This window comes from Aquila chrysaetos, chromosome 18, assembly GCF_900496995.4.
Source record: "Aquila chrysaetos chrysaetos chromosome 18, bAquChr1.4, whole genome shotgun sequence".
NCBI lineage: Eukaryota > Metazoa > Chordata > Aves > Accipitriformes > Accipitridae > Aquila > Aquila chrysaetos.
Genome location: NC_044021.1, coordinates 24,019,041 through 24,044,544, shown reverse-complemented (window position 1 = coordinate 24,044,544; position 25,504 = coordinate 24,019,041). Strand labels below are relative to the sequence as shown.

At 40.2% G+C, this 25,504-nt stretch overlaps 1 protein-coding gene across 2 annotated transcripts; it reads left to right on the top strand.

Annotated features, from left to right (window-relative positions):
- Positions 1-115: 115 nt before the first annotated feature.
- GPLD1 (glycosylphosphatidylinositol specific phospholipase D1) lies at positions 116-25,364 on the top strand. Of its 2 annotated transcripts, none has more exons than XM_030042018.2 (25): positions 116-1,026; positions 3,910-3,965; positions 4,908-4,986; positions 7,752-7,849; positions 9,050-9,160; positions 9,437-9,485; positions 9,978-10,032; positions 10,993-11,100; positions 11,823-11,850; positions 11,938-12,077; positions 13,064-13,129; positions 13,690-13,813; positions 14,360-14,499; positions 15,651-15,837; positions 16,873-16,983; positions 17,975-18,049; positions 18,433-18,589; positions 20,531-20,672; positions 21,240-21,339; positions 21,433-21,526; positions 22,134-22,310; positions 22,622-22,782; positions 23,050-23,076; positions 23,169-23,219; positions 24,420-25,364. In XM_030042018.2, exons 1-25 carry the CDS (start codon positions 930-932, stop codon positions 24,495-24,497), a joined length of 2,511 nt encoding a protein of 836 aa, XP_029897878.1. In that variant the 5' UTR covers positions 116-929; the 3' UTR covers positions 24,498-25,364. The 2 variants fall into 2 exon arrangements, with proteins under 2 accessions (XP_029897878.1, XP_029897880.1); XM_030042020.2 differs by lacking the exon at positions 116-1,026 and adding an exon at positions 6,372-6,550 and having other exon boundaries at positions 3,949-3,965.
- Positions 25,365-25,504: the final 140 nt, after the last annotated feature.

Sequence of the window (25,504 nt, the reverse complement as noted above, 5' to 3'; positions counted from 1 at the left end):
CGCCCCGGAGGAGGAGCAGCAGCAGCAGCAGCCGCCGCGGAGGGGCCGGGCCTGGAGCGGCCTGGCGGCGCCGGAGCCCGGCGGCGCTGGGTTTGCCCTTGGAGGGTGACGGGGAGGACTTCGGCTTCCCGGAGCCCCGTTTTCCTCAGCCCCATCGAGACCCCCCCCCCCCCCCCCCCCCACACACACAGACAGCGGAGGGAGCAGGGGGCACTTGTGTTTGATGGCTTGGCTCCAGGAGCGCCGGGCTGTGGTGGCACCGGGTCCCGCGGCAGCCGGGTCAGGTTTGCCTGGAGGGTGGCTGGGAGCCGCAGCCTGCCCAGCCTCTGCCGTCAGGCAGGAGGGGATAGCAGTGGGTATGGCAGGAGTACTGTTGTGATTTCTTCCTCCCCCGGGTATTGATATTGATATAATTGGGCTTCCAGTCCGGATCGTAAGACCCAAACGCGCGCGTGCGATGTCCTGCCAGCTCGCCAAAGCTTGTGAGTTTGTATCGCCGACAGCTCGGGAGCTAGTGCGCTTCTACCAATACTGCTTTGGCAATTGGCTTCGTTTCTTTGTGAAATCTGACGTAGCTGTTGTAAGGCAGGTGCACCGAGCGCGGGAGGATGCTCTGCTCCGGCGCGCTTTTAGACGTGAACAGAAACCGCGCTGCTGCTGCGCGGCGATGGCAGCTACGCTGCCCAAACCCCAGGGGTATTACAGAAGTCAAGCAGGGAGAACACCTATAGGTTATTTCTTTTTTTTATAAATGACTTTACTTGAGGTCAAGAAAAGCATTGGTATGAAATAGCATTTCAAACAGGCCAGTCGTTTATTTGCTGTGTCAGCAATATGTCTGAAAGAAAAGGCATGCTCCGTAACCTACATTTCAAAGGTCACAGTGCTACTGCTCCAGGCTTCCGAAAATCACAGTTCGAGCCAGCATCATGGCTGGTTTGAAGGTTCGCTCTGTTCTGCTGCTTATACTATACCATTTCTGTCAAAGATGTATCCCAAGTGGAATTTCAACACATGTTGAAATAGGTAAGACATGTTCAGAATTAATTTTCGTGTCTTTTGAGTTGCTTGGGAAGAGAAGTGAATTCAGATTTGCTGGAAAGCAAAGGGAGGAAATAATGTTAAAGTAACGAGCATTCAACATAATCTTAAAAAAACGTGAATAACAGAGGATAGATGAGTAGTTCGGTTTTGGAGTTTGAAACTTTACTGTTTTTATAAGCAAAATGCTTGAATCAATTTGGTTGCGTATTTTTCCGTCTTCTAAAACACAGGCATTATGTAACTGGAATGTTTGTGTCTGTGAGTCTTATGCAGACAGGGTTTGGTTTGGAGAAAGAAAAGGAATACTTTACGCAATTTATGGGATTGTTATATTTAAACTAGAGAATAACACAGACCGTTTGTGGTAGCTCTGTTTTCAAATCACCGTGTATTAATTTTGCCATATCTGCATAAAATAGATAAAATGCTGTAATGTGTTTGTATCTATGACTAACATAATGAAAATTTTCTTCTGTGTCTCTTTCTGGTAGGTTGCTATCTGTAGCCTGAGCAGCCTAGATTTGTAGAGAATGAAGGAGAGAACTGAGTGACCATCAAAGTGGGGAAATATTTCTGTTTTGAATTTCTTGTTTGCATGTGTTATTTTTAAAATCTGGTTTCTGCTGTAGTTTTTGCAAGAACACTCATGAGTAGTGTGAGGTTATTCTGAGATGTTTACTCATAATAAATTGACAGTTTTAGTTGTTTGTTCTTCTGTTTCTGGTTCTAAATCCGTTGCTCAAACAGATAGTAAAACGTATGATGTTGTCTCTATTCAGGTAATCTTCTCAGACTTTAAGTACTGAATACATGCAACTTTGAACAAATTAAAGGTTGGGATTATTCACGGCATTCGAGACTGAGAGTGTGTTCCCTTACAGAGTGTTGTACCCTAGGTCAGCATCCTGCAACCATTTGCTTTTCCTAATGATATGTCAGGAAATCCATAGTAATCGGTAGGAGAAGTCACACTGCCTGAGGTTAGGCAAGTGCATATGTTTTTCCAAGCTTGGGGCTCCAATTACTGAGGACGAGCTTCTGAAAACTTGAAGTAACAGATTTGGCAGAATAGAGTGTATTTGCTAGAAATCTACAAAAAGAAACAAGAGCTTATGGATCTGTCCCAAAGCAGTCATGTTTTTCTAATCTAGGAAGCATATTGCAGAAAACCTGCATTTATATAATTTAGAGATCTTGGTTGAGGAGTAGTGTGTACACTGAACTATTGGGTCATAGTTTACAACAGTTAATTGGGTCCATTTGCCTGAAAATGACATTAAACTGGGATCAGCTCTGATGCTGCTAAAAGCAGTGTTTTTATTAATGTGCAAATAAAAGTCCATGATGGTAAGATACGGCAAGTTATTGCCAAATCCAAACACTGAGCATTCGAGGAAAAGAAACCAAAACCCAACAAACTGTAGAAAAGAACTCCTCCGACTCAAAACCAGCACCAAAATCTATCCTGGACAGACTTCTGAAAGTACTTTTAAACCGGTGAAAAGCTCTGCCTGTTCAAAATGTTGATCATGTTCACTGTGCTCAGCAGAGCTGTGCTGTGTCCTACTTGCCACGGACTTGTTGCTGGAGGCAAGTCTGAGTGGGGAGGCTCTTCCTCCTCCAGGGGCTCCCGTCAGACCTGCCGGGCTCTGTGGGGATCCATCACGAAATTCATTGTAAAGGTGACTTTGTAGGATCTGGGCCCACGTGAAAGAAGTCCAGGAGGAGATGTGAGACAGAAAAAGCAAACCGCCTAAGTGGGACTCTCCCACACTGGAAAGGGAGATGTGTGTTGAAATGGCTGAGCCTTAAAACGATAGACTTTTTTTTATTATTATTTTTAAGTTATTCCGGTTTTGGTGCAGGATTGGTCCTTAAGGTATCTTAACATATTTCTATAAGGATGGTTTAGATCAGTGGGTAAGAGTGAAAGATCATTCAAACCCACACAGTTTTGTCTAGATCTTATTCCAGAATGGGGACGAGGGGAGGTTGTGGTGTGGTTTATTTAGTAAGGATCAAATTAAATTCAGCATATTCTGGGTTATCGTGATCAGTCTTAGTTTGTAAATAGCTTCAAGTGAGGAGTAAAACTTTGTGTGGGAAGGCAATATGACAACCCATGCATGCAGTTTCAACTGAGTAATTTTAGAGGCAATGTTGGGTATCTTTGAAATAGTGTTAATAGATTATCCCTGGGCTCTAACATTAATTAGAAGGAGACGTCATTAAAGAAAAGTGATGTCAGTTTGTTTCATTCTCTTGTTATGCTTGTTCAATAAATATTTTGGCAGTAAGAATGTCTGCCTATTCAGTGAATAAACAGTATTATTTACCTTGCTGACTTTAGGTTTTTGTTGGTTTTCGTACACATTAAAAATTAATCAAACTGTTAAACATCCACGTGAATTCCTGAGGTACCTTTTTCAATGCTAAGGGCAATGGTGAAACTTAAATACAATTCAGGTGGGTCCTTTATAGCTAGAACTTTATGATCTGTACTCTATATGTGCTGGGTGTGATCGTGTCAGTTCACAGCTGTAGCTCAGTTCTGGACATGGGGAGTTCCTTTTCCCTGTGATTTCGGCTTTGTTGGTCAGCTTCAGAGGTAGGGATTAGAGAGAGACTGATGAGACCTCAGTGCCCAGATGTGCTACAGAAATGGCGTTTCCTCATTAGCTCCCTAGGTGAGAAAACACACTCTCTGGCATGGACAAAATTTTCCGAGAAATCGTGTTTCATGCACCTGTGCCCCTTGGCTTAGGTATGACAATGAGGTGTATTCTGGTTTTGATAATGCTTCTAACAAAACATGGGCCTGGCTGCAGCACCTATAAATCAATACTTCAATTTGTTGTTTTTCAGCACATAGAGCTCTGGAATTTTTCATTAAGCACGAAGGAAATGTTAATTATAGACAGGTAGGAAGCCTATTATTGCTTAATTGTGTACACATTTCTTCTGAATGTTTTTCTGTCTTCTTGCCTTTCTGTATTATTTATTCTCAGTAATATGTTTGTAAATATTGTGCCTGGACTGGTTTTTTACCTTTTTTGTTGAAAATCATTTGACTCCTTCTGAATACTATTACAAATATGTAGCAATTACTATAATGTGTATATACTGTGTGTGGTTTCTCACATGTTTTCCCATCTTTTTAAGTCATACCCTCTGTGAGTAGTTGTATTAGAAGAATCAGTAGAGGACTTTTGGAAAGGAGATTTAATAAACATAAGGACAGCAAAATGACAGCAAGGTTTTGAATTTAGTCCACCACATGTATCATTTAACCGATTTCTTAGTGGTGCAAATAGCTTTTTCTTTGATGGGCTGTATCCAGCAGAGCACTGTAAGCATGTGGACAGTTTTCATAAATGCATAAACAAAACACATGTGTTTTGTGTTTAAAACATTTTTAATATCCTTCAGGACAATGTAAAGAAAACCATTTTATATAACTTGATCTTTTATCCAAGTAGGAGATCACTCAAGGGAAGTATTGACATTGTCCTCTGTAGACAGCTATGCCGTAATTCAGAGGATGGAAGTTAGCAGCCCAGGCTTCATGTCTAGTCCACGAGGAGGAGGGCACCTTCAGAAGGTGACTTAACCAGCACCTAAGTTAGATCATACAAATAGTTTCCTAAACGGCCTTTCAAATTACAGTGTATACCGATTGGTCTCACAGGGATTTGGCGGGGGGAATGATGGGGGATGATGACGACACTGAAATAATGTATTTTACCAAGATAATAGTTGTGCCTTGCTGGATATTTAAATTTTATCTTCAATATTCATGGTAAGCTCTGTTTTCGTGCTGTGCAATAGCATTCTGATTCCTTTTTCCCCCATCCTTTTCCCAGTTATTACTAAACCACCAAGATGCTTTTCAGGCTGGGAGCATTTATCCTGATGCCTTTTATCCTTCAATCTGCAAAAGTGGTAAGAAAAGCTTTATGAGTCCAATATTGTAACAACTGTATTTTTATGTGAAAATCCTATAGAATTTAGTAGGGTTGAAAAGAGTTATGTTGTAAGAAACGAAGTATGGCCAAAAATACCTTCCTGCAAAAACATCCACCATTTTTATTAGTGTTTTGAGCCTTTTTGTAGAACTTCATATGAAGATAATACATTTGAAAATGTGTTTAGAAAGTAACTTTTGGGTAAACGTAATTATTTAATGTGTAGGGCAATTTGATAGAAGGTTGCTGTTTGACTAAATTAGGTCTGATTACTGAGTACAGTCTTGGGGAGAAACTGAGAGGACAAAATGATCTTTTTTCTAAGTCTTAGGGAAAGCCTAGAGCTAATTTCTATCAGATCAGTCACAAAGATGATAGGAGAATATAAAAAGAATCCACAAAAACAAAATAGTGTAGGACTTGCTGGGAGGGAGGAGTGTTAGTATCATCCCAGGTTAAAGCCTTTGTTTCTCAGACTGCTGTCTTTTGCCTTTTACTGCTTCCCATTTGAAAGTAATGTCAGTCTTAGTTTTGTGCAGATCTGAAGACTGCACTACAAAATTAGCGCCCTGTTGCAATGGCTGTAAAAAGTATGTCTTGGCTTGCAGGTGGTCCCCAGATTTTTTCAGCTCTGGTAGGTCAGATCTTGATCGTTATCAGCTTCTCCAGCAACGCTAGAGCTATAAAACAGCTGGCTAGGGCTTGCTCCGGGATATTTGCTACTAAAGTGGTAGGTCTGGATAGTGAGCAGTTAGCAAATGGGACAAAGACAGCCTGTCCTCCAACAACAAGCCATTAGGATGTTTAGGCAGATACCAGTGACAAGGCAGCGATGAGTAGCTTGTGCGAGGGTATCTAGCCTATTCGTGGTTGAGATCTTACTGAAAATGTAAAGTATGGGAGGTGTTCTATTTTAGTGGGTCATGCAAATTCAGATCCATTAAATTCAAAGTGTTCTTAGGATCTTTGTTTGGTTTGCCTCATCTTTTACATGTTTTTCAGCTGAGTGCCAGTGCCTTCACTTATTTCAGTATTTATTTTTGCTGCCTCAAACTGCAGAATCCTTCTTTGTCTTTCCAAGGATGCTTTCCGCGACTTTTCTCATTGCCTGCTGTACTTAGAGTCTTAAATCACACAGTGGCAGCTAGGCTTATCACTGTTTCTCAGTCACAGGTTGTTGATGCTGACTGTTGTTTATGCCAACTGCAGGCTGCTTGGTTTATATCTGGATAGGCAGGTTGCCCCATCTGGGTTGCCTAACGGGGGATCTTCTCTGTTGTTATGTTGTGATGCTCAGTTCACATCCAGATTGCCCCTCTGCTCTGGCATTTAATACTGGTTTTGTCTCCTGTCACTCACCAGGTCACTGCTCCTGGTCTTCTGCCTGGCTCTGCTAACATCTTGTCCCAAACTTCAGTCTTGCTTGCCTTGTTTTCAGGACTGATGTTCTCCTGGGATTTCTTCAGTTCCTACCTTAACTTGGTTATTTCTACCTACCTCGTCTTTCCCTTCTAGCAATTTTGACTCCTGCCTTATATCAGGTCAGTGATCAGAGCCTCTCTCTCTGCAGTCTCCAGCCTGTATTCCTTCACTAAAGTTGGGGTCAATCTTGCCTTGTTTTATACTTGGGCCGCTGGTCAGTGGTCTCCTTAGTTAATATGGAAGAAATAGGTACCTCTGCAGATCTGAGCTGTTTTAACTGTGCCTCTAGATCAAGAACAAAGCCATCCAGACTGCCTTTCCAGGCAGGAGGCAAACTTAGATGTAGAAGTCTACTCTGTGAACGTTTAATTTTGGTCTAGCAAATCCCATCCTTACGTTATCTAGTTCAGCTGCACTGTAAAATGTCAAGAGGCCAGGAGGTGATTGAATTACCTACAAGGTCTGCTCACTCAGTTTCAGCATTTAATATACCTTAGTCTTCTGCAGTTGCACAGTTCTGTGTGAACACACACATAGTTTTCCTCCAAGTGTATTGATGGTCCGAACGATCTATCTCCTGCCTACCGTCTTCCCCCTCAGAGAATTTAATATTGTGCTGCTTGGTCTAGTCATGTCAGCATCACTTTGCTCTTAGCTTCATGTAGGTACACAGAAATTTTTAGGCAAGGTCACTGTGTTAGATCCTACATAATCTCTTCTGCATAAATCCAAGTGAGAGTAATAATTGATGCTTAAAGGAAAACCTGATTTTTTCTGCTTTCCTTTGCCCTTCTTCTGCTCCTACACTGACTGTATCTTGGCAAGTTTGACATTCTGTTGAAAATGATGATGACATAGCCCTCCTCTGCCCTGTGGAAACTGATACCTGACCCAAAGCATGATATTTTGAGTTGGCTGCCATGCCCATCAGCTTTTCTGCCATGCAATTTGATGCATTCATTTAGTCAACAGCATCTCTGTCAGCTCTCTTTATTCTCTCCACTTGGGAGGCAGTCCTTCATTGTACTGTACCTACTCACAAGCACAGAGAAAGGGAGCAAGAACAAAATTTTCAGATGCTTCAAACCAAAATCATAGAAGGTAAATCTAGTATCTCTTTTGACAGTATAAATCTATAAAAATACATCTCGTTTGGTTCTTCTCATATAAGTGGATTGCAAAACGTATTGTCTGTATGATATGAAATTGAAAAAAGTCTGTGGGTTTTTTTCATGGAGGAAACTTTTTCTTTTTTTCTCCCTCCCTCCCCTCCCCCCAAAAAAGAATAAATCAAATACTGATATAATTTTATTGCAATAGGAATATTCCATGATGTGTCAGAAGACACTCACTGGTCACCATTTCTCAGTGCAAGTATTCACTACATCAGAAGGAATTATCCTCAGCCTTGGGAAGAGGTAAGAAAATTTCATTAACTTTTGACTTTGCTTTCTGCTGTTTTCTTTGCCTTCACTTGTTGTTGCAATTCATCCTTTGGGAAGTGTAGAAAAAATGCATATTTTAAAATCAAAGTCTCTGCTGATACAGGAAAATTTGAAATCCTGTTTTCATCTTCACCAGACAAAAAAGTTACAGTTTCCATATAAAGTCTATCAGTTACCTCCAGTGTGGTCTGGTGCTTATGATAGATTTCATAGGTCCAAAATTCCAAACATGATTGGTGGTCTTGCATTATTGTCAGATCTGGTTGAGTGTTTGCCACTTAAAAAACAGGTGTCTTTTGGAACTGTCACTTGTGAAATCTTGGACTTAGTCCTGATTTGCTCTTGTTTATGGTATATGAGCTACTTAGGAGGAGAGGAAAACCAAATTGTCAAAAGTGAGAATGATCTTAAAGGTAATATTGTTTTCTTTTCCTTACTAGAGAACGTGCCATTCTCTCTCTGCTCAGGAGAGTCAAACAGCATTTGAGAGCATGCACTCTTTAAAACCTAAACAAGTTTGCCTGCCTTTTCACTGGCCATTGGTGATACTGATCTTGTGAACTATTAACCCTTGGGAAGTATAAGTTGTCAAAAACTATGATTCGATTAAGAATTTTTAGAAGACCTCTGGAACTTACAGTGGTTCAATGCAGAGAAGTCTTTTCTGGAGAAATGAAATTTCTGTTGCTGATAAATTTATTCCAAATAACTTTTCTGTTTGTAGGAATAAGATGAGTAATTTTGTACCTGGACTTTAATTGGGTACTTTTACAGTGAGCAGTACTTTGCACAGGAATGTCTTTTTCTTCTCTGTGTGCCTGCACGACAGCCATGGTGGCAGAGGGGATTCACTCCTTGGAAGTGGAAGTGTTTGTTGCCAGTTCAGAAAGACACTTTAGTACACATCTAACTTGAAGTATACAAGTTGTCCTGACATCAACCGTGCAATTCTCTGACCTTGGACTGTATGAAGTGCTTAAAGCTTCTCAAGTCACAAAAAGTGACTCCAAGCATCAAGGAATGAGTGGTCAACACTTTGTCATGCTAAGTTCTTGGATTTTAAGAGTTTCTCAGCTATATCCTTGTATAATGCACATACATAAAATGCTCACCTCTTCTTAAAGACAGGAGTAAAATTACTGATGTTACTACAAGTGGATTGTTGTTGTGTAGGCTACAGAGAAGCTGGTGGCTTTCCTGTTTGGAGTTGCCTCGCATATGGTGGCAGATATTAGCTGGCATAGCCTGGGCATTGACCAAGGATTCCTAAAGGCCATGGGAGAAGTAAGCCTGTATTATTTTATTTATTGATGTAACTGGATTTGTCGGAATTGATAGCTTAGCTTTGGACTCTAGTGGGGAGGGAAGAGAAAAGCTGGAGCCCTGTTTTGGGAAGATTTTCAGAGAGATGTAATGTCATGAACTCCATAAGAACAAAGTTGGTCAGGTTTGGGACCTGTAAACTTCAGGACTGCTTGGACAATTTGTTTCTGCTCATAGGTTTGTATGGAAGGATGAGTAAAATAAATGGACAGTTCTCTTGTTTTTCTCTTTCTCCAGATTGATTTTCAAGGTTCATACTCGGAAGCTCACAGTGTTGGCGATTTTGGTAATGTTTCTGTTTGCTGATCGTAGATCCTTCTGTTAGAATAACTAGTCCACTTCAAAACCACAGTGGGTGATTCTGGCTCTTAGCCCGAGCAATGCCGGAGCCAAGATGGACACTGTATTCTCACTCTCCCCCATTGCTTGCAAAGCCCTGCTATACCTGTCCTCATGCTCCATGTTTCAGGAGATGTGATAGGGCATATGGACACTTGCTTTAAAGCCCAAACACAGGCTGAAGGATGCTAAAGTTTAAATGGAATCACTACTGTGATTTTAAATTTTACATTATTCTTACTCTCTGGAAGTGTGAAATAAGCAGCATACTTTCAGGTGAACCATTTATGTGTTCTAAACGTATAGCTGGAGGATCTACCATATAAACATGGATCGCATAGCCATACATAGCTTCATCTGCCTTGTTACCCACGATAGATACTTAACAGGTTTTTTTTGTTGGGCTTTTTGGGTTTTTTTTTCATTCTGCCATCCGCAGGAGGAGATGTACTGAGTCAGTTTGAGCTGGACTTCAGTTATCTGGCATCGAATTGGTAAGATAATAAGGTTGCCTTCTTTAATAATTATTTCTGTTTACTCTGTATGCTCACTGTGTTAACAGAATGCTGTCCTCCTTTACCTTTCTTTCAAAAGAAAACCTGGCGGCTGTTGAATTTTTCTGAGTTTGGTATTCCTCATATGCGTATTTACTGTTCCCTGAAATGAAAAACTGGAAGGACAGAAGAAAAAAAGGTTTTACATATAGGGACACAGCAAGAAAGATTAAATTATTTATCACTGAAGGAAACTATTATATGTAAAATAATCAGTGAAAAAGGTTTGCTGGAATGTCCTAACAATTAGTTAAATAACTCAGTTAAATAAATCTCACTTAGATTTCCATTTAAAGTTTTGGAAGTTGAGGATGTTTATGGTTATACATGCTGTGGAATTCAGACAGGTTTTAAAAGCATAAAAAGAAGCAGCAGTTTTAGATACACACATTTTTTTTCTCACAGTTTTTAACTGAAAGAACTCACATGCCTTTTTTCTGCTGATAAAGTAGGTCATTTGAGTAGTTTTGTTTAAGTAGGATGTAGTTCATCTAGGTGTAGAAGGCACAGTTCATTAATAAAACTCTGGCACAGCTGTGGGAAATGTCTGTTTGGCTAGGAGTAGATTTGGCACAGTGCAGAGTTGGAGGACATCCTCTGAGATTATGTGATGGCCAAGCCAGGGAACCAGTGTGAGGGTGTGGGAAGTCTACCAGCAGTAGCTGTAGGGGTATGGTTTTACAGGTTTCTGACTTTGAACCTAAACAAGAGGAGAGTGTTGTGCAGAGAGTAACTGCACCTGCAGTCCTGGTCTTTCTGGCATTTGTAAATCTTTATGACCTTCTATAGTCTTTTGAAATTTAGAATATTTTAAAGCAGGCTATTGTTACTACATGAACTGTAATCTTTTATCGGGTGATGGGAAAATCTCTAATTATAATACTTTCATCTTATTTTTAGGTATGTACCTGTCAAAGACCTAGCAGCTATCTATAAGGAGTTTTATGGAAAAGAGATCATAACTGAAAGCACAATTACTGACTGTACTTACCTGCTGTTTCTTGAACTGTAAGTTGAATAACTTTGTCTGGGTTTTCATAAGTGAAACATATGTAGGAAAATGATGATAATCCTATTTGAAATTACTTATGCATTGAGGCCAGCAATGTAGACTCCCTACTAGACCCCAAAATCATAAAACACCTGAATTTTTTTAATGGCTAGAATACAAATTCAGACTGCTTAATGACTGTTAAATTCATTATTACATCATAGATTCAGCATCTTAGCTATTTAATGCATTTATGCGTTTAATGTATTTATGCCTATTTATTTGAGAACAGCTGTGTCTTCAAGTACCATTGCATTGTGGCACGTTAGCAATATAATTTTCATGTACTGAAGGAACAGTGTATATACCTAAATAGGTGGCTTACCTACACTTTATGTAGATTCCTTCAAGTCCAAGGATAACTCAAAAGAGACTTTTGATATCTGGCAATGTCTGCTTGTGAATATCCTTAACAGCCTAGCTGTATCCTTTATTTCGGTTAATTACCAATAGTCACGCAGCATTTAGAAACACTGTGAAACCCTCCAAATCAAGGGCAGCAATAAAGTTAGTATCATTACTTCTCACATTACAGCTTTTACAAATATATTGACAGCCAACAAGGAAATGTAATGGCTTGCATAGTATTTACCATACAGAAGCCTTTAAAAGGAATGTTTAAATAATTAAATATTATTAAATGAAGCAAATTTTTTTCTGAAGATTATTTATTTTTCAGGCATGGAGAAAGGCTTGCCGTTGCCAAGGTTGGTTTTCTGTTTTCTTTATAAAAATGAATACATAGCATGAAGACAACGTAATCCATCTTACTAAGTATGTTGCTTGTCTCTTAGCTTTTTCCAACATATGCTAGTAAATCTCCATTTCTGGTGGAGAAGTTCCATGAGTATTTCCTCGGAGGAGTGGATGACATGGCGTTCTGGACAAACAATATTTTTGAGCTGACAAGCCATATGCTAGAGAATGGAACCAGGTATAGCATGTTTCCTGCAACATGAAATGCAGTAGTCAAGTTCTGACACCCATTTAATTGTCTTCTGAAGGCAAGTTCTTTCCTAGAAGAGGTGCTGAGCTTTAAATCCTCACTTGGACAAAGGGATTTCTGTGGTTGTCTTTTACTTGGGTGCAGAGGATTTCATAGGCCTTGAGTTCGCATTTGTCACATGTTCACACTCCTTTCCCCAGGCAAGGCTCTGGCATGCCCAGCTGATACTCGACAGGGAAAATTTGGGGCATTCTTTAAGACATACTCAAGGGCCTGCTTAAATATTGCGTAGCCATGCCCTGAGGTTCTGCCTGGCCTGGCACTCTGAGCTGTGGCTGTGGCTGCACCTTCTCGCTGCTGCCATCAGCCAGCAAAGATGTCCCTTCCTAGGGGAGGTCAGATGTTGCCTTCAGACACTTAAGGCAAATAGGATTAGAAAGAGTGAGAGTACATATTCTAGTGTTAGAAGGTCAGGCTTGTACTTGGAATATCATATTTTTATAGAAGTTCTAGCCTTGTACTGTTCTGTTACAAGTGTAACCTTACTTAAATAACTTTGTAAGACAAACAGTGGCAATTAATCCATCCATTTATATGGAAAATATCACTGCAGCTGTTTTGGGAAATTATGTTTGAAATACAGTATGGCATAATCTGTTTTGTTCTTTGTTCCAGAATGGCACTTTCATTAAAAGTGCTTTAGATTAATAGAATTAGCAGGACATGTTACAATAAGTTTCCTTTAAAAGTTATATAAAGAGATGTGAGATTCATATAGAACCTAATCAAGGTCATTAAAATAAATATCAAAGGGATTTCTAAGGATTGTAATGGTGCTCTAATTTTGAATAAGCAGGGTTTCTTGAGAAAACTGATGACTTCTAATAGAGGAATCAGTAAGGATAAAAGTTGTATGTTTAGTTTCACTTCCATTGTGGGAAAATCTTTAAAATGCATTCTGGATATTTCTTTAGTGGCTGCTTCCTGCCTGAGAACCCTCTGTTTATAAACTGCACAAGGGAGCACAAGGACAAGTACGTGTAAGTATAGCTCTGAAGGTTCAAAGATTTACTGATGAAAGAGAGTCTTCCGCTAATGTGGACAGTGAGCTATTGAAAATTAGAGATCTTTTGGTTTATCTTTTTGTGTGTGAATTTGAGTCTCTCTTAACATGAGTAAGTAAGCTTCCTATAGGGGAACTGTGCAGAACCTGAGAGAGACTTCTACCTTCCAGCCTAAGGGCAAGAGTATTACCTAACACTTGAAATGCTAAGTCTTCACACTTTATTTGGTTGTCATGCTTTGTTCGCCTAATCATGAAACTACTGATTCAAGTTTACCATTACCATAGCTAAATTCTCTCCTGATTTATGTGCAGAAATACGGAACTCAGCTGTTCAGAGCACAAGTGTATGTATTCCTCCAGCAAACATCTCAAGAGAAACCAGCTTAACTGGTATCTCTTGAGAATTCCATTTATACATGGGAGAAATAGCCACCTGATTGCATACAATGGGTTTGCTTCTCCTAGCTTTGTCATAAAATACTCCAGTCATTAATTAAGCTATATTAATTGCTATTACTGTCTTCTTTATTTTAGCAGAAACAAACAATCAAAACATGAACGTCACAAGAATACAACTTCTTTGCTTACAAACACACCTGAAAAGAATATAAACTATACAGACAGAGGAGTTCACTTCAACACAGAATCTTGGGCAACAGTAAGTGAGAAGTGACAGATGTGTCAGGTAAAATTCAGCTCTGTATAAAATTGTTTTAATTTCTACCTGAAATGCTGCATGATGGAGCAGGGTCTCTGGATGTTAACAGTAGCCTCTGACTCCACTTCGTGGAGATTTCCAGCGCCATTCTTAATCTGTATATTTTTACATACATTGTAAATATTCAATTTTTACACTTTGCTCCTTGTATAGTGAAGTTAGGATACATCTTGCAGTGCCAAAAATGACAAAATATATCTTTAGTATTTACGCTTTAGTATTTAGATTTTACAGAATCATATCATCACTTTTGGGGGTTAAGAATTCCCAGCAAAGCATAGCAGTGAACAATTAGCAGTGCTTCATTTAGAGCATACAGATTTTTGTCTCTATGAAATGGTGCTTATGACCTGAGTCAGAGTCCACTTAGACCAATATGGTCATTTCCACTGTTGGTGACTTGGTTTTTGAGGTGCTCCATAATGTTCTAGAGTTTCAGCCTGTGTTTTAACTATTCTTGTGTCTCTTTTATTATTTTTATTTCAGAATTCCCTCCGCTTGATAAACCATGCTTTTGCAACCAATGTCTGGAGAGCATTAGCACCTACACATCAAAAAACTCCTAAGCACATCTCCAAGCCAGCAGCTTCATACTTTCTGACTTCACCCTATGCTAGACTTGGATGGTTGGTAATTTTTTTCCTCCTACCTCCCTCTTAAATTCTGAAAATTTTGAGTACCCACAGAATATTAATGTTTTAGTCTTTGGATACTCTTTAAAGGTGACAGTCCAAATCAATTAGTGGTACAAATCTGGCTGAACGGTTTACATTGTCTGGCCAGAACAACAAGTTAACACATAAGACCTTTCTTTCAGATGTTAGCGTAAGCCTCTTTGTGTCGAATAAAACTGTATCAAGAGCAAAATTTCCATTCAGATGTGCATTCTAGTCAGATAACCCCTTTCTTTGGAAGGGTTGTCTTGTTATTTTTTTACATTCTCTCTCCTTAGTGGAGGAGCTCAATGCTCTGTGTGTGATCAAGCTCAGAATGAAAGGAACTAAAATTAGAACCAACATTGGCTCTAGTTCTGAACAGTATGGGAACATTGTTACCCTTTTTTGGTTGTTGGTTTAAGTTTGGGCAGAATTAATTCTCCGTCCCGAATTGATCACTAGCAGAGAGTTCAAAGATAGATTCAGGACACAGAAAGAGGCATGTTCTCTTTCCTTGCCAGAGAGCTTCTAGCTTGATCTGCAACAGGGAAGAGTAATAAAATAAATTTGCATTGCTGCTCATCTTGCTTTATTTCTTCTGACTCAAAAATTGAAGATTTAATCCTTGAGTTTACTTCACACTAGCCAAATTAACGGTAGTTAGGTTTTTTTTCTCTCCACATTCCCTCTCTAAACTCCAACATGTTACCGAGACCTGTGATCCCTTTGCTTATCTGCTGTTAAGTCCATCAATTAAATCAGAGGTTCAGTTAAAAAGATACTTAATTTCATCTTTTGTATTGTGTCATATGCAAGCAGCACTTTTTCATGCTGCTTGCTCTGATTGCTCTCAGGTGCCTTGTGTCAGTAAGTAAAAAGCAGTTCCTACAGATCTCAGATGCATTAATGGAAGATGAATCTTCAAGGCTCTGTTTTTATTTAATTCAAGAAAACAAAAATCAACTATATTATATGAAAAATGCTGTGTAGATTTTTACAAAAATAGATGGGGAAAGACAGGTCTTGGTTCACCTGAAAGAAGTAAAAGTATTTATTCTCTGCTAATGTTGTGCTAGTCTGGAAGCTAATGCTATTATTTTGTTGACTCCCGTGCTGTACAGGGCAATGATCTCAGCTGACCTAAACCAGGATGGATATGAAGATCTGGTGGTTGGAGCACCAGGGTACAGCACGTTGGGCCATATTCAGATAGGACGGGTGTATGTGGTCTACGGCAACCAGTCAGGTTTGCCGCCAGAGGACATGGATCTAGATGAGAAAGCTGACCAAGTACTACAGGGTCATCAGGTGAGAGGTCAAGACAGGTAATTTTCACTTAAATTGTTTTGCCTGAAAATGTGGTAAATTTTGACTGAGCAACAGTATCATTAATATGTATGAAGATTATTCCTGAAATACCCCTCCTGGTAAAAAGATGTCATAAGCTTTTCAAGAAAAATAACTGTTACGTAAGTCACAGGAACAATTAAAGCAATGGTGATCTGTAGGTTCACTTTTATTACTGTGCCAGATAAGTGGGTATTAGAACATAATTTGCTCTTGAATAAAACAGAGGTAGTGTCTCTGTAAGTCACAGTGTAGCTCATTCGGGTCCCTGTATTTATGAAAATATTGTGATTTTCCCTTCCTTTTTCACCTGAAGCTATTAATTCAATATAAGTTTCAATTCCTTTGAAGCTACATTTTTTCATTAATTGATAACTTCTCACAAAACCATTGTTTGTCTTTACTAAGAGTACATGTTATTTTAAGAAAGAGAAGACTACGATTTACCATGATGGTGACTGGCTTGTAACTGAGAAGCAGGATCAAATCATCTTTTTGAGTAATAAAGATGATCCTATGTAGAAAATACCTTTATTCACAAAGAAGAGAATAGTGAGAGATGAGATACATTTCCTTTTAATCTGTTTCTGTGGTTGTAAACTGTGGAGTAACAGCTGCTGTCTTCTTACAGAGCGTTTTAGTGGTTCACAGCTATAATGCTGTTAACAGGAAAGATCATAAGCTTAATATCAATGGTGCACTAGGCTCAGAAGAGGAAATGGCAAAGCAGCGCCATATTGTGTTCAGTTATCTTATATTTTAACACCTCCACATCCTCAAACAGAACAGTTGACTCTGAGTTAGTGTATTAGTATGACAGTTAATTACTTGGGAGAACAGTGACGCGAAGAAAATCTTAAGAATTGTTGGGATAGATTTTTATCATCTCTGTTTCCAGTTCCTCCCTGTGCTGTGATTGCAAATGTGCGTTAGGTTTTGATGGTTTTGTCTTGAAAACATCTGTTATTTTCATGAGAGCAATCCCTCTTCTTTTAGCCTTCAGGAAGATTTGGTTCTGCCTTGGCAGTCCTGGACTTCAATGAGGACGGACTGCCAGATCTGGCAATTGGAGCACCTTCTGTGGGATCTCAGTTTCTTACTTACAAAGTAAGCCACACACATGGGTTTGTTTCAATTTTTTCCCTCCAAACAGAACATTTTTATTGATCCATATTTTTTTGAACAGGGAAACGAGAGAGAGAATTTCTGTTGTTGCTCAAGGTGACACTGTAATTTAAACACAAAGGTTTATAACCTTTGTGGGTTTGACTAGAGCAATGACAGCTATCTGTATTTCTCTTGGCCTTTTTGCACATTAGAAATCCAAATCAGATTGCAGCTATGCAGCACTGATGTGCTGGAAATGTGAGGAGCCATTCATGAAATACAAGTGTACCCTTTTTATTTAGGAACAGAGAGTCTGGAATGGACTTCATGGGTCAGTGAGCCTCGTCATCTGCTGTCACAGGCCAACAGATCATATCTAAAATGTGATAGGAACACAGGCACACATGCTAAAATAATCAAGTTACAGAGGCTTAATGACTTGCAGCTTACCAGATAAGCCCATGTAATGGTCCCTGAGTATTTTCAGCCCGTGCAAACCGAGAAGCAAAATGTTTTCATTTAAACCATATCCATTAAGCTTAAAACTCTTCAGAATTTCAGATACTAAATTAGCTGCCTAAATAGGAGTTTAAATGCTTTTATGTAGACCCACTAGCTTGGAAAATTGCATGGATCTGTTATGCCTGGCACTGTGTGCCATTGCCTTAAATAATAATTAACAAAATTTGAGCCACCTGAATGTGTGTATAATGAATGTAAACATACAGTATACTGTCCTTGCTCCTTGCCCACAGTATGATGAAAATGTACTTCTCTAGTTTGTTGCCTGGTTATAGCAGTACCCATTACAGCATGGGTATTCTTAGTTTTGGGGTGGAAAAGACAGTATTATGAGAAGGCTCTGATAGGAAAAATACAGTTGTATTAGCCCTTGCAGAACTGTTTCACTCCTTGTGCTTTGATTTGGATTTCATTCTTGGTGTTGACATGCAGATGCTCTCATGCTGTATTTGCTTTTCCTGCTGTTTAGGGTGCTGTGTATGTCTATTTCGGCACTGAGGGAAGAGGCCTGGCATCTCAACCAAACATTACCATAACTTGTCAGGTATATTGATCAGGCTAATACAGGGCTACACAAACAGGAGGTGAGATAAAGGGGAAAGGGGCTTATGGGCTTAAAAAAGGAATGTTAAAATCAAGCTTCTAATGGCAAGGGAATTTAGACTGATGGGGACGGTGCAAGCAGGTGCTTGCCTAGGTTCGTTGTATGTGAGAAAGACATTAGTACTCCAGTGCAGGGGAGGCAGCAGGTGAACAGAAAGTGCATAGCCCTGCAAAAAAACCCAAAGAAAACAAAATTGAAGTCAGAGAGTGGGAGGGTAATTTGATCAGAAGCAAAGTTAGCTCTTTAGAAGTAAATTGCTCTATTTTGTTACAGAATTGGTGGTTTCGGTTCCATTTCAGCTTCAAACTAACTGTTTATTTCAGTATTCCTACTGTAATCTTGGTTGGTCCCTCCTGGCAGCTGATGTCGATGGGGATGGAAATGCTGATCTGGTTGTGGGCTCTCCATATGCACCTGGTGGTGGGCAGCAGAGAGGATTTGTGGTTGCATTTTACTCTTATTTCAACAGGAGTGACCAAGGTAATATTTATTGAGTAAATTAACCCTTCCATATTTTATGGGACTGTTCATTTGTTCCTAATTAATTATAGAATAATTCAGGTTCAAAGGGATCTCAGGAGGTGTCCAGTCCAGCCTCCTACTCAAAAAAGAGGACAGCTATAAAGTCAGACCAGATTGCTCAGGGGTTTATCCGGTCAGGTCTTAAAAACCTCCAATGACAGAGATTGCACAGCCACTCTGGGCAGCCGGTCCACTTCTTGGCTGTCCTCATAGGGAAAAAATGTCTTGTTACAGCCAGTATGAACCTCTCTTGTTTCAGCTTACGCTCATTGTCTGTTGTCCTCCCACTATGCTTAGTGAAGTCAGAGGCACAGAAGGCATTGAGTACCTTGGTACACTGGGAAGAGCCTGCCTCTATCTCCTTGTTAACCTCCTCATAGGTACAGGCAGGCTGCTGTTGGGTCCTCTCAAAACCTTCTTTTCTCCAGGCTGAATAAGTCCCAGTCCCTTAGTCTCTGCTGACAGCACAAGTGCAGCAGCCCCCAAGCATCTTGGGGGCCCTCCACTAAATTTGCTGCAGTTTATCAACATCTTTCCTGTTTTGTGAGGTCCAGATCTGAACAATGTATTACAGGTATGGTCTAGGGAGGAGTAAAGGGGGAAAAATCACTTCTCTCAGTCTCTTTGCCATGCTTATGTCTTTGCTGTCAGAGCCTCATGCTCAGCTCTCTGCCCACCAGGATCTCCAGGGCCTTTTCCACACGGCTGCTCCCCAGCCAGTCTGTCCCCAGCCTGTATCGCTGCAAGGGCATCTCCTTTCCCAGGGGCAGGGCTTTGCGTTTGTCCTCACTGAATTTTGTGAGGTTTCCCGTCAGCCTGTTCCTCCAGCCTGTCTGGGTCCCTCTGAATGGTAGCCCTGCCCTCAGGTGATAGCCCGCCCGCAATCTCCTGTCATCTGCCAACTTGATGAAAGGGCATGTTGTTGCCTTCTCTGAATCACTTATAGAAGTGTTTAACAGGATGAGTCTAAAGACAGACCCCTGAAGGCATTCCACTTCTCATAGGCACTAACCGCTGCCCTGCGAGGGTGATCGTCTCACCAGGTTTTTCCCTTCTGGTTGTCCACCCATCCAGACTTGTATCCCAGCTTGGATACAAGAACATTGTGGGACACAGTGTTGAAAGCCTTGCTAAAGCAATGGATTCAACTGTGTATCGGTGATGCCAGGGCAGACTCACTGGTCTTCCTTGGAAATTGGCAAATGTACCTCAAAAGATGAATTTTTATCATTCTGTATCTTCCTTCATGTGGTTAAAGAGGAATGCTACAAGTGAATACAGCTAATGAGTACAGGTGATGAGGATTGTGGTGAATGAGGGAGGAAAGGCCACCTACGGAGCTAAATAATAGGGGTTGGGCAGGATACACAGGTATTCAGAGCTTTGTCAGAATCACGTAATTGAGATTTCCAATGACACTTAATTTTTGTAGCTTATTCTGCTTAATGTAAAATTAGAAACCGCAAGGAAAATGGGTTTCAAAACACTGCTGACTGTCATTTTTGCAAAATCAAAACACAGAATGAATTAAAGCCAGAATTATTTGAAGCTCCCCCACCCACCAGCCTTGAAGAATTACAAGTTCTGATAAACAGTTTCCATGCTGTCCTATCCCTAAGAAGGAGTCACTAGTTTAGGGCAGGCTTGACCGATAGCTTTCATGTACTTTGTGTAGGCTATTGCAAGGATTTAGAAGCAGGTTATGTTGAATAAAGGCTTTCACCAGCCAGTATACTTGCAGACTGAGCAAGCAAAGTTAGCAATAACTGGTGTCATATCGTGGACGGTGTAACTTTGCGTATAGGAGCTTGTCATAGGATGAATCAGTGGAATATTGCTAACAGATTTTTCTATGCCAGGGTACACCAAGATTTAATTCATATTTTTCTGGTCTGTCAGGACTTCTTTCAGTACAGGATGCCAACTGGATGGTGAAGGGGGAAGAAAACTATGCTTGGTTTGGATTTTCACTTGACAGCTGCCAGCTGGAGAATGTAACACTACTGCTGATTGGTAGCCCTACGTGGAGGAGTTGTGCTGGGTGTGTTGCATATGACAGCTTGCTCTCCTCCATTCTGCCCTACTTCTACAATGTTTAAGATTTGTAATAGATTAGAATTCTAACTTTTCAGGAAGTTTCCTCTTTGTCCTGCTTAGAATGTTTTTATTAAATTTGTATTTTTTTGCCTTTACCGTTCCTCAGGAAGAGAGGGGGTCTTTAGACCCTCTATAGAGAGGGTCTTTGTTATTTAAAGATACTTAATTTCTTGGGTTTTCTTAGGGAGTGGGACAGGGGACACAAAAATGCTGGCAAGTAAGCATGCCTAAAATAATCCTATAGATAGCACTTTCTTTGAGATAGCATTTTGAAAGGCAAATCAAACACAAAAATGTATTGGGTGATTAAGAAGGGGATAGACCAAGTCTGTGCTTTAAATGTTGTGTAACTAGTTAGAACAAGCATGGGAATTACTAAAATAGATTTCTAGAATTTGGCAGCCACTATTATTCCAAACTAAAAGGGGAAAATATTTTAAGAGGAGAAATCCTAGCTGAATGTACAAAAATACTTTGTTACATACAAATGTATTTTGCATTGTGATTCAAGCTGCGATCCCTTCTCATCGGATGTCAGACAGAGTGTTGGGAAGGTGTATGGGTATAACCCACCAAGCACAAAGCACTGGTTTGCAGTAACTGGAGACAAGGTAGGGCTCCTTCTGTAGAGTCGGACCTTATGAATAATTTGAAGTAAAGTGACATTCTGTAGAAATGACATAGGTGTTTTAAAAACCTTACAGGCAATGGGCAGAATGGGTTTGTCTCTGGCCAGTGGTGTGATGTCGGTGGCTGGGATCACAAGGAGAGTTTTGGTGGTGGGTGCACCTACTGCAGGTATGTCCTGAAAACTGGAAACCATTTCTGCTTTGGGACGTTCGTTTCTGTATGACCAGAAGACAGATACAAAGTTAAAAGTTAGAAAAGGGACCTTTAAATTGCCATGCAATTTAAAAAAAAAAAAAAAAAAAATCAGAAATAATCACTATAATCACATAGAAGCCCCTTACATGTGGAGTCCTGTCTGCTATGCCTCAACTTCAGTGGCTTGTTTTCCTTCCTTAAAATTAGCTTAGCAGCATTACTACCTTGCATTATTTACGTAGCAGTGATTTGCTAGTAGACTGCATGTTTCTTGGAATTAAAACAACACAGTAATTTGTCCTTACTCTGGCAGTAGGCAGTAAGGAATTAGGAAAGTCAAAATGTAGAACTCTTATCTTTAACTTGAATGCATTTTTCCCCTGGTACTGTTGCTAAGAGATTGTTTCTATGCTAATTAGTGTTAATGCCATATAATGTTTGATCTTGTTTCACAAATTATATTAATTTTGTCCATATCACATAATGCCAGTATTACCTGCTGTCAATGCATTGCAAGTATTATACCTGAGTTCCTATGTCTGATGCTCAGCTTCTGTTACTTCTTTTTTTTTTTTTTCAGACAGCCTGTCCAGGATTTCATTTATATCCTCAGTGCTGCACCAAGCTGGACTGGCTCTGGTGTACGATCTGACAGACAGCACCGAGCCTTCTCTGCTCAGCACGTTCAGTGGGGACAGGAGGTTTTCTCGCTTTGGAGGAGTTGTACGCTTAAGTGACCTGGATAACGATGGACTAGGTAAAGCTTGATGAATCTAGATCAGGGGTGAAATGTTTTACTTTTGGCAACAGGAAGACTGGTCACCTACATATTCATGCAAGAGCTAAAGTCTGCTTCCCCAGTTGACTCATACCAGTATTCCGTCGTGCCTTGTGGGGAGGCATCCCTAAAATCCCAAGCAACTCAGTCAGAAATTGAAACATTTTAACTGTCATCATTAATAGGAATCATGGCATCTAGAGGTATCTAAGTAAGTGCCAACTCCCTCGTGTTTTCGTTTAGCATTATGTCACTTCTGATGTGTTATGTCATCGTTGTAATATTTTCAGATGAAATGATTGTGACATCCCCACTGCGAACTAACAGTATCACCACAATACTGTTTGGTGGGGCAGCTGGCCGTGTTTACATTTACAACGGAAAGCAGGCATCCGCAGGGAATGTGACAGGCCACTGCAAATCGTGGATATCTCCATGTCCTGAGGACTGGGTAAGAAAACATAGAAGTGAAATCAGGACATGAGGTCATAATGACAGCTAATTAATTACATCCAGTACAAATATCTAGCACGTTCTGACTTGGTTTCAGAAAACAGGTGGTTTACTTCTGTTTCTGAATCTGCGTGATTTGGCTCCTCCTGTTTGTTCTTGAATTACTTTGCTGTTTAGGAGCCAGGGTTATTGCATTGGTCTTCTACTCTCCTAGTGTGGTTTTCTCCACTAACTTTTTATTATCTCTTTTTTTTTTATTCTTCAGGCACAGTATGTCCTGATTTCTCCTGAGGTAAGTAAGCAGGAAACAAACTGCTGAAAGAAACTAAAAAGTCCCACTTTAAAAATACTAACAGCATTATAATAAGCAATACTATTTTACAGGAACTATCAAGATTTGGGAGTTCCATTATCACTGTGAAATCTGAAAGAAAGGTGAGAAAAATTACTGTTGTTGGTTGCTCCATAACATCTTTCTACCTCACTTGCATATACTAGCCAACACCTCACATACATATCTTACTCATTTGCAGAAGTCTTAAGTGCTTTACATAGTTAATTTTCATTTAAGTCACTCTCTGAACTGTTAATTAAAACCACTTTATAGGTGGATGAATTATGGAGTGGCCAAAATTTTGGCACCTGACACCTGAATTGAAAGAGATCACTTTAAAACAGCCTGAAATCTAAACTCTTGAGGAGTTTGCTGAAAGGTTGCGTGGTAAATCAAGTGTAGGTGCCAACTAGCTTTACAGTTCATGCCAACCTGTATGCAAAGTGGATGCTCAGCTATGGAGTAAACCAGACACCGAACCACCCCTCTCATTTAATATTTACAGGCTGGCTGTCCTAGCTATCACTTGCAGTGAACGCTGTTCATATATCAAGTATTTCCAAGCATAGAGGCCCAGTTCTTACTGGAATGATTTTGGATGTGTTTGTGTACCTGTTTCTCTTTGTTTCCCTCAGATGCCAGTTATTTTTACCCAAAGTCAATCCCTATGTTTGTGTGATGCACTGAGGAACCTTTTTTCCAGCTTGAAGGTTACTTAGTGCTTGTTCAGCTCAAGGGATTCCAATGTTCTGCTTACTCTGACATAACCTGTGTGAGAACTGAGGTTCTCTGTGTGAGTACTGAGAAAGCCTCAGTACTAGGCTGAGGAGGTTTGACTTCTTGCTGTTAAAACATGCAATGGAGAAACAGCTGGAAATACAAATGCTTCTAAAATAGGTTAGGGTGCATAATCCAACATCTGAAACACAGGCATTGCTGATGGTTTCTGGATGAGTGCAAGTGAGGCCGTTCTCCAAGCAGGTGTGTTCCTTTGCTATGGCACCAATCCAGCCTACTCTCCAGCTTCATCTGTATTGATCTTACCCCTGAGAAACAGTTTACATTGGCAAGAGATTTGACTGCTCCCAGCTTCTTCCAGTTCCCCAAATGAAATAAAGTCTGTTTGCCAAATCATTTTGCTAAGCGCTATTCTGATGAGGTGGGTTGCTCTCTCGTTTCTCCTCATCGTGTTTCTGTACGACACTAATGGTAGGGACAAAATCCGGTTTCTGTTAGGGAAGCTTAAGGCAATCGTGCACCTGCAGTTGCATTTTGCTAACCCTTGTTCTGTGTCTCTGCAGAAAGAAGTTGTAGTGGCAGCAGAGAGGAGTTCGGCGAAAGCTCGACTTGGTGGAAGGCTTTTCATCTACTCGCTCTAGAAGTTTCACGGTAGCCTTTAAGACCAGAGCACAGCTGGTCTTTTAGTGAACTCTCTGTAGTATCTGTGATACTTTCCTTAACCCATACAAACCAACGGACCATATGACAGCAAACTTTTGATAGAGATGTCCCAGATAGCTCAATAGGGTTCTACATAGTCTTAAGTGAAGGGGAATATGAGCATTCATGCTGGTTTGACTTCCAAACCAACCAAAGCTATGTCAGTCATGTAAAAGCAGAAATTAATTCTGTTGTGAGCAGTAGCATCACTTAACCTAGAACAAGCAAGCTGGTCTGAAAAGCTTTTAGAGGCTGAAATGAGCAGAAAGCTAGATTTTGGCAGTAGTATTTGGCTATATAAGGAATGTTCAGTGGTCACCTTTACCGGTCAGATTTGAGTATTTTCTTGACAAAACCAGGAAAGAATAGCACATCACTTACAGTTCCTTGCATACTGTGATACAGACAGGGATTCTAAGATATCAAAAGTTGCTGTCAAAATAATAAGCATGGAGGAAGGGCAGCTCTAAGCCAAAGGTGGGTGCCAATCTAAAGGGCTGCTGCCTCTGTCTCTAGCAAGTCTCAAGGCCCGCATTTGGGGTGTAGAACAGCTGGGATCTCCCAGGGAGAAAAGCGCAAGCAAGACTGATTAAGTTTTAGGAAATACTTTTGCTTTCGCACTTGTGGCTGAGACTACTCTGACATCCTTTCTTTGTGTTTTCATGTAAAATTCCATGACCATGGTAGCTTAGAATTATTAACAGCTTTTATTGTAAACAGTATTGTCTTCAACTAATTAACATAACTTTGTATGATGCAGGTTTAACAGTGTGCATCAATTATCTATTAAACAACTTGAGCAGCAAGATGTGATGCTATTATTACCATCACTAGTCCGTAGACACGTCTATGTATTTTCTCTCTCTTGCCTCCTTCACAAACATAAAGCATTATTTTCACTTTAACTAACACAAGTCAGTGGAATAGCACAGAATTCTAAAGGTCA

Bases quoted from the DNA above. Each gene is read 5' to 3' on its own strand.
- GPLD1 (XM_030042018.2), top strand. From the start codon at position 930: ATGGCTGGTTTGAAGGTTCGCTCTGTTCTGCTGCTTATACTATACCAT. The intron at 12,078-13,063 runs GTATAGCATGTT...ATATTTCTTTAG, and splicing joins ATGCTAGAGAATGGAACCAG to TGGCTGCTTCCTGCCTGAGA. The intron at 13,130-13,689 runs GTAAGTATAGCT...TCTTTATTTTAG, and splicing joins GAGCACAAGGACAAGTACGT to CAGAAACAAACAATCAAAAC.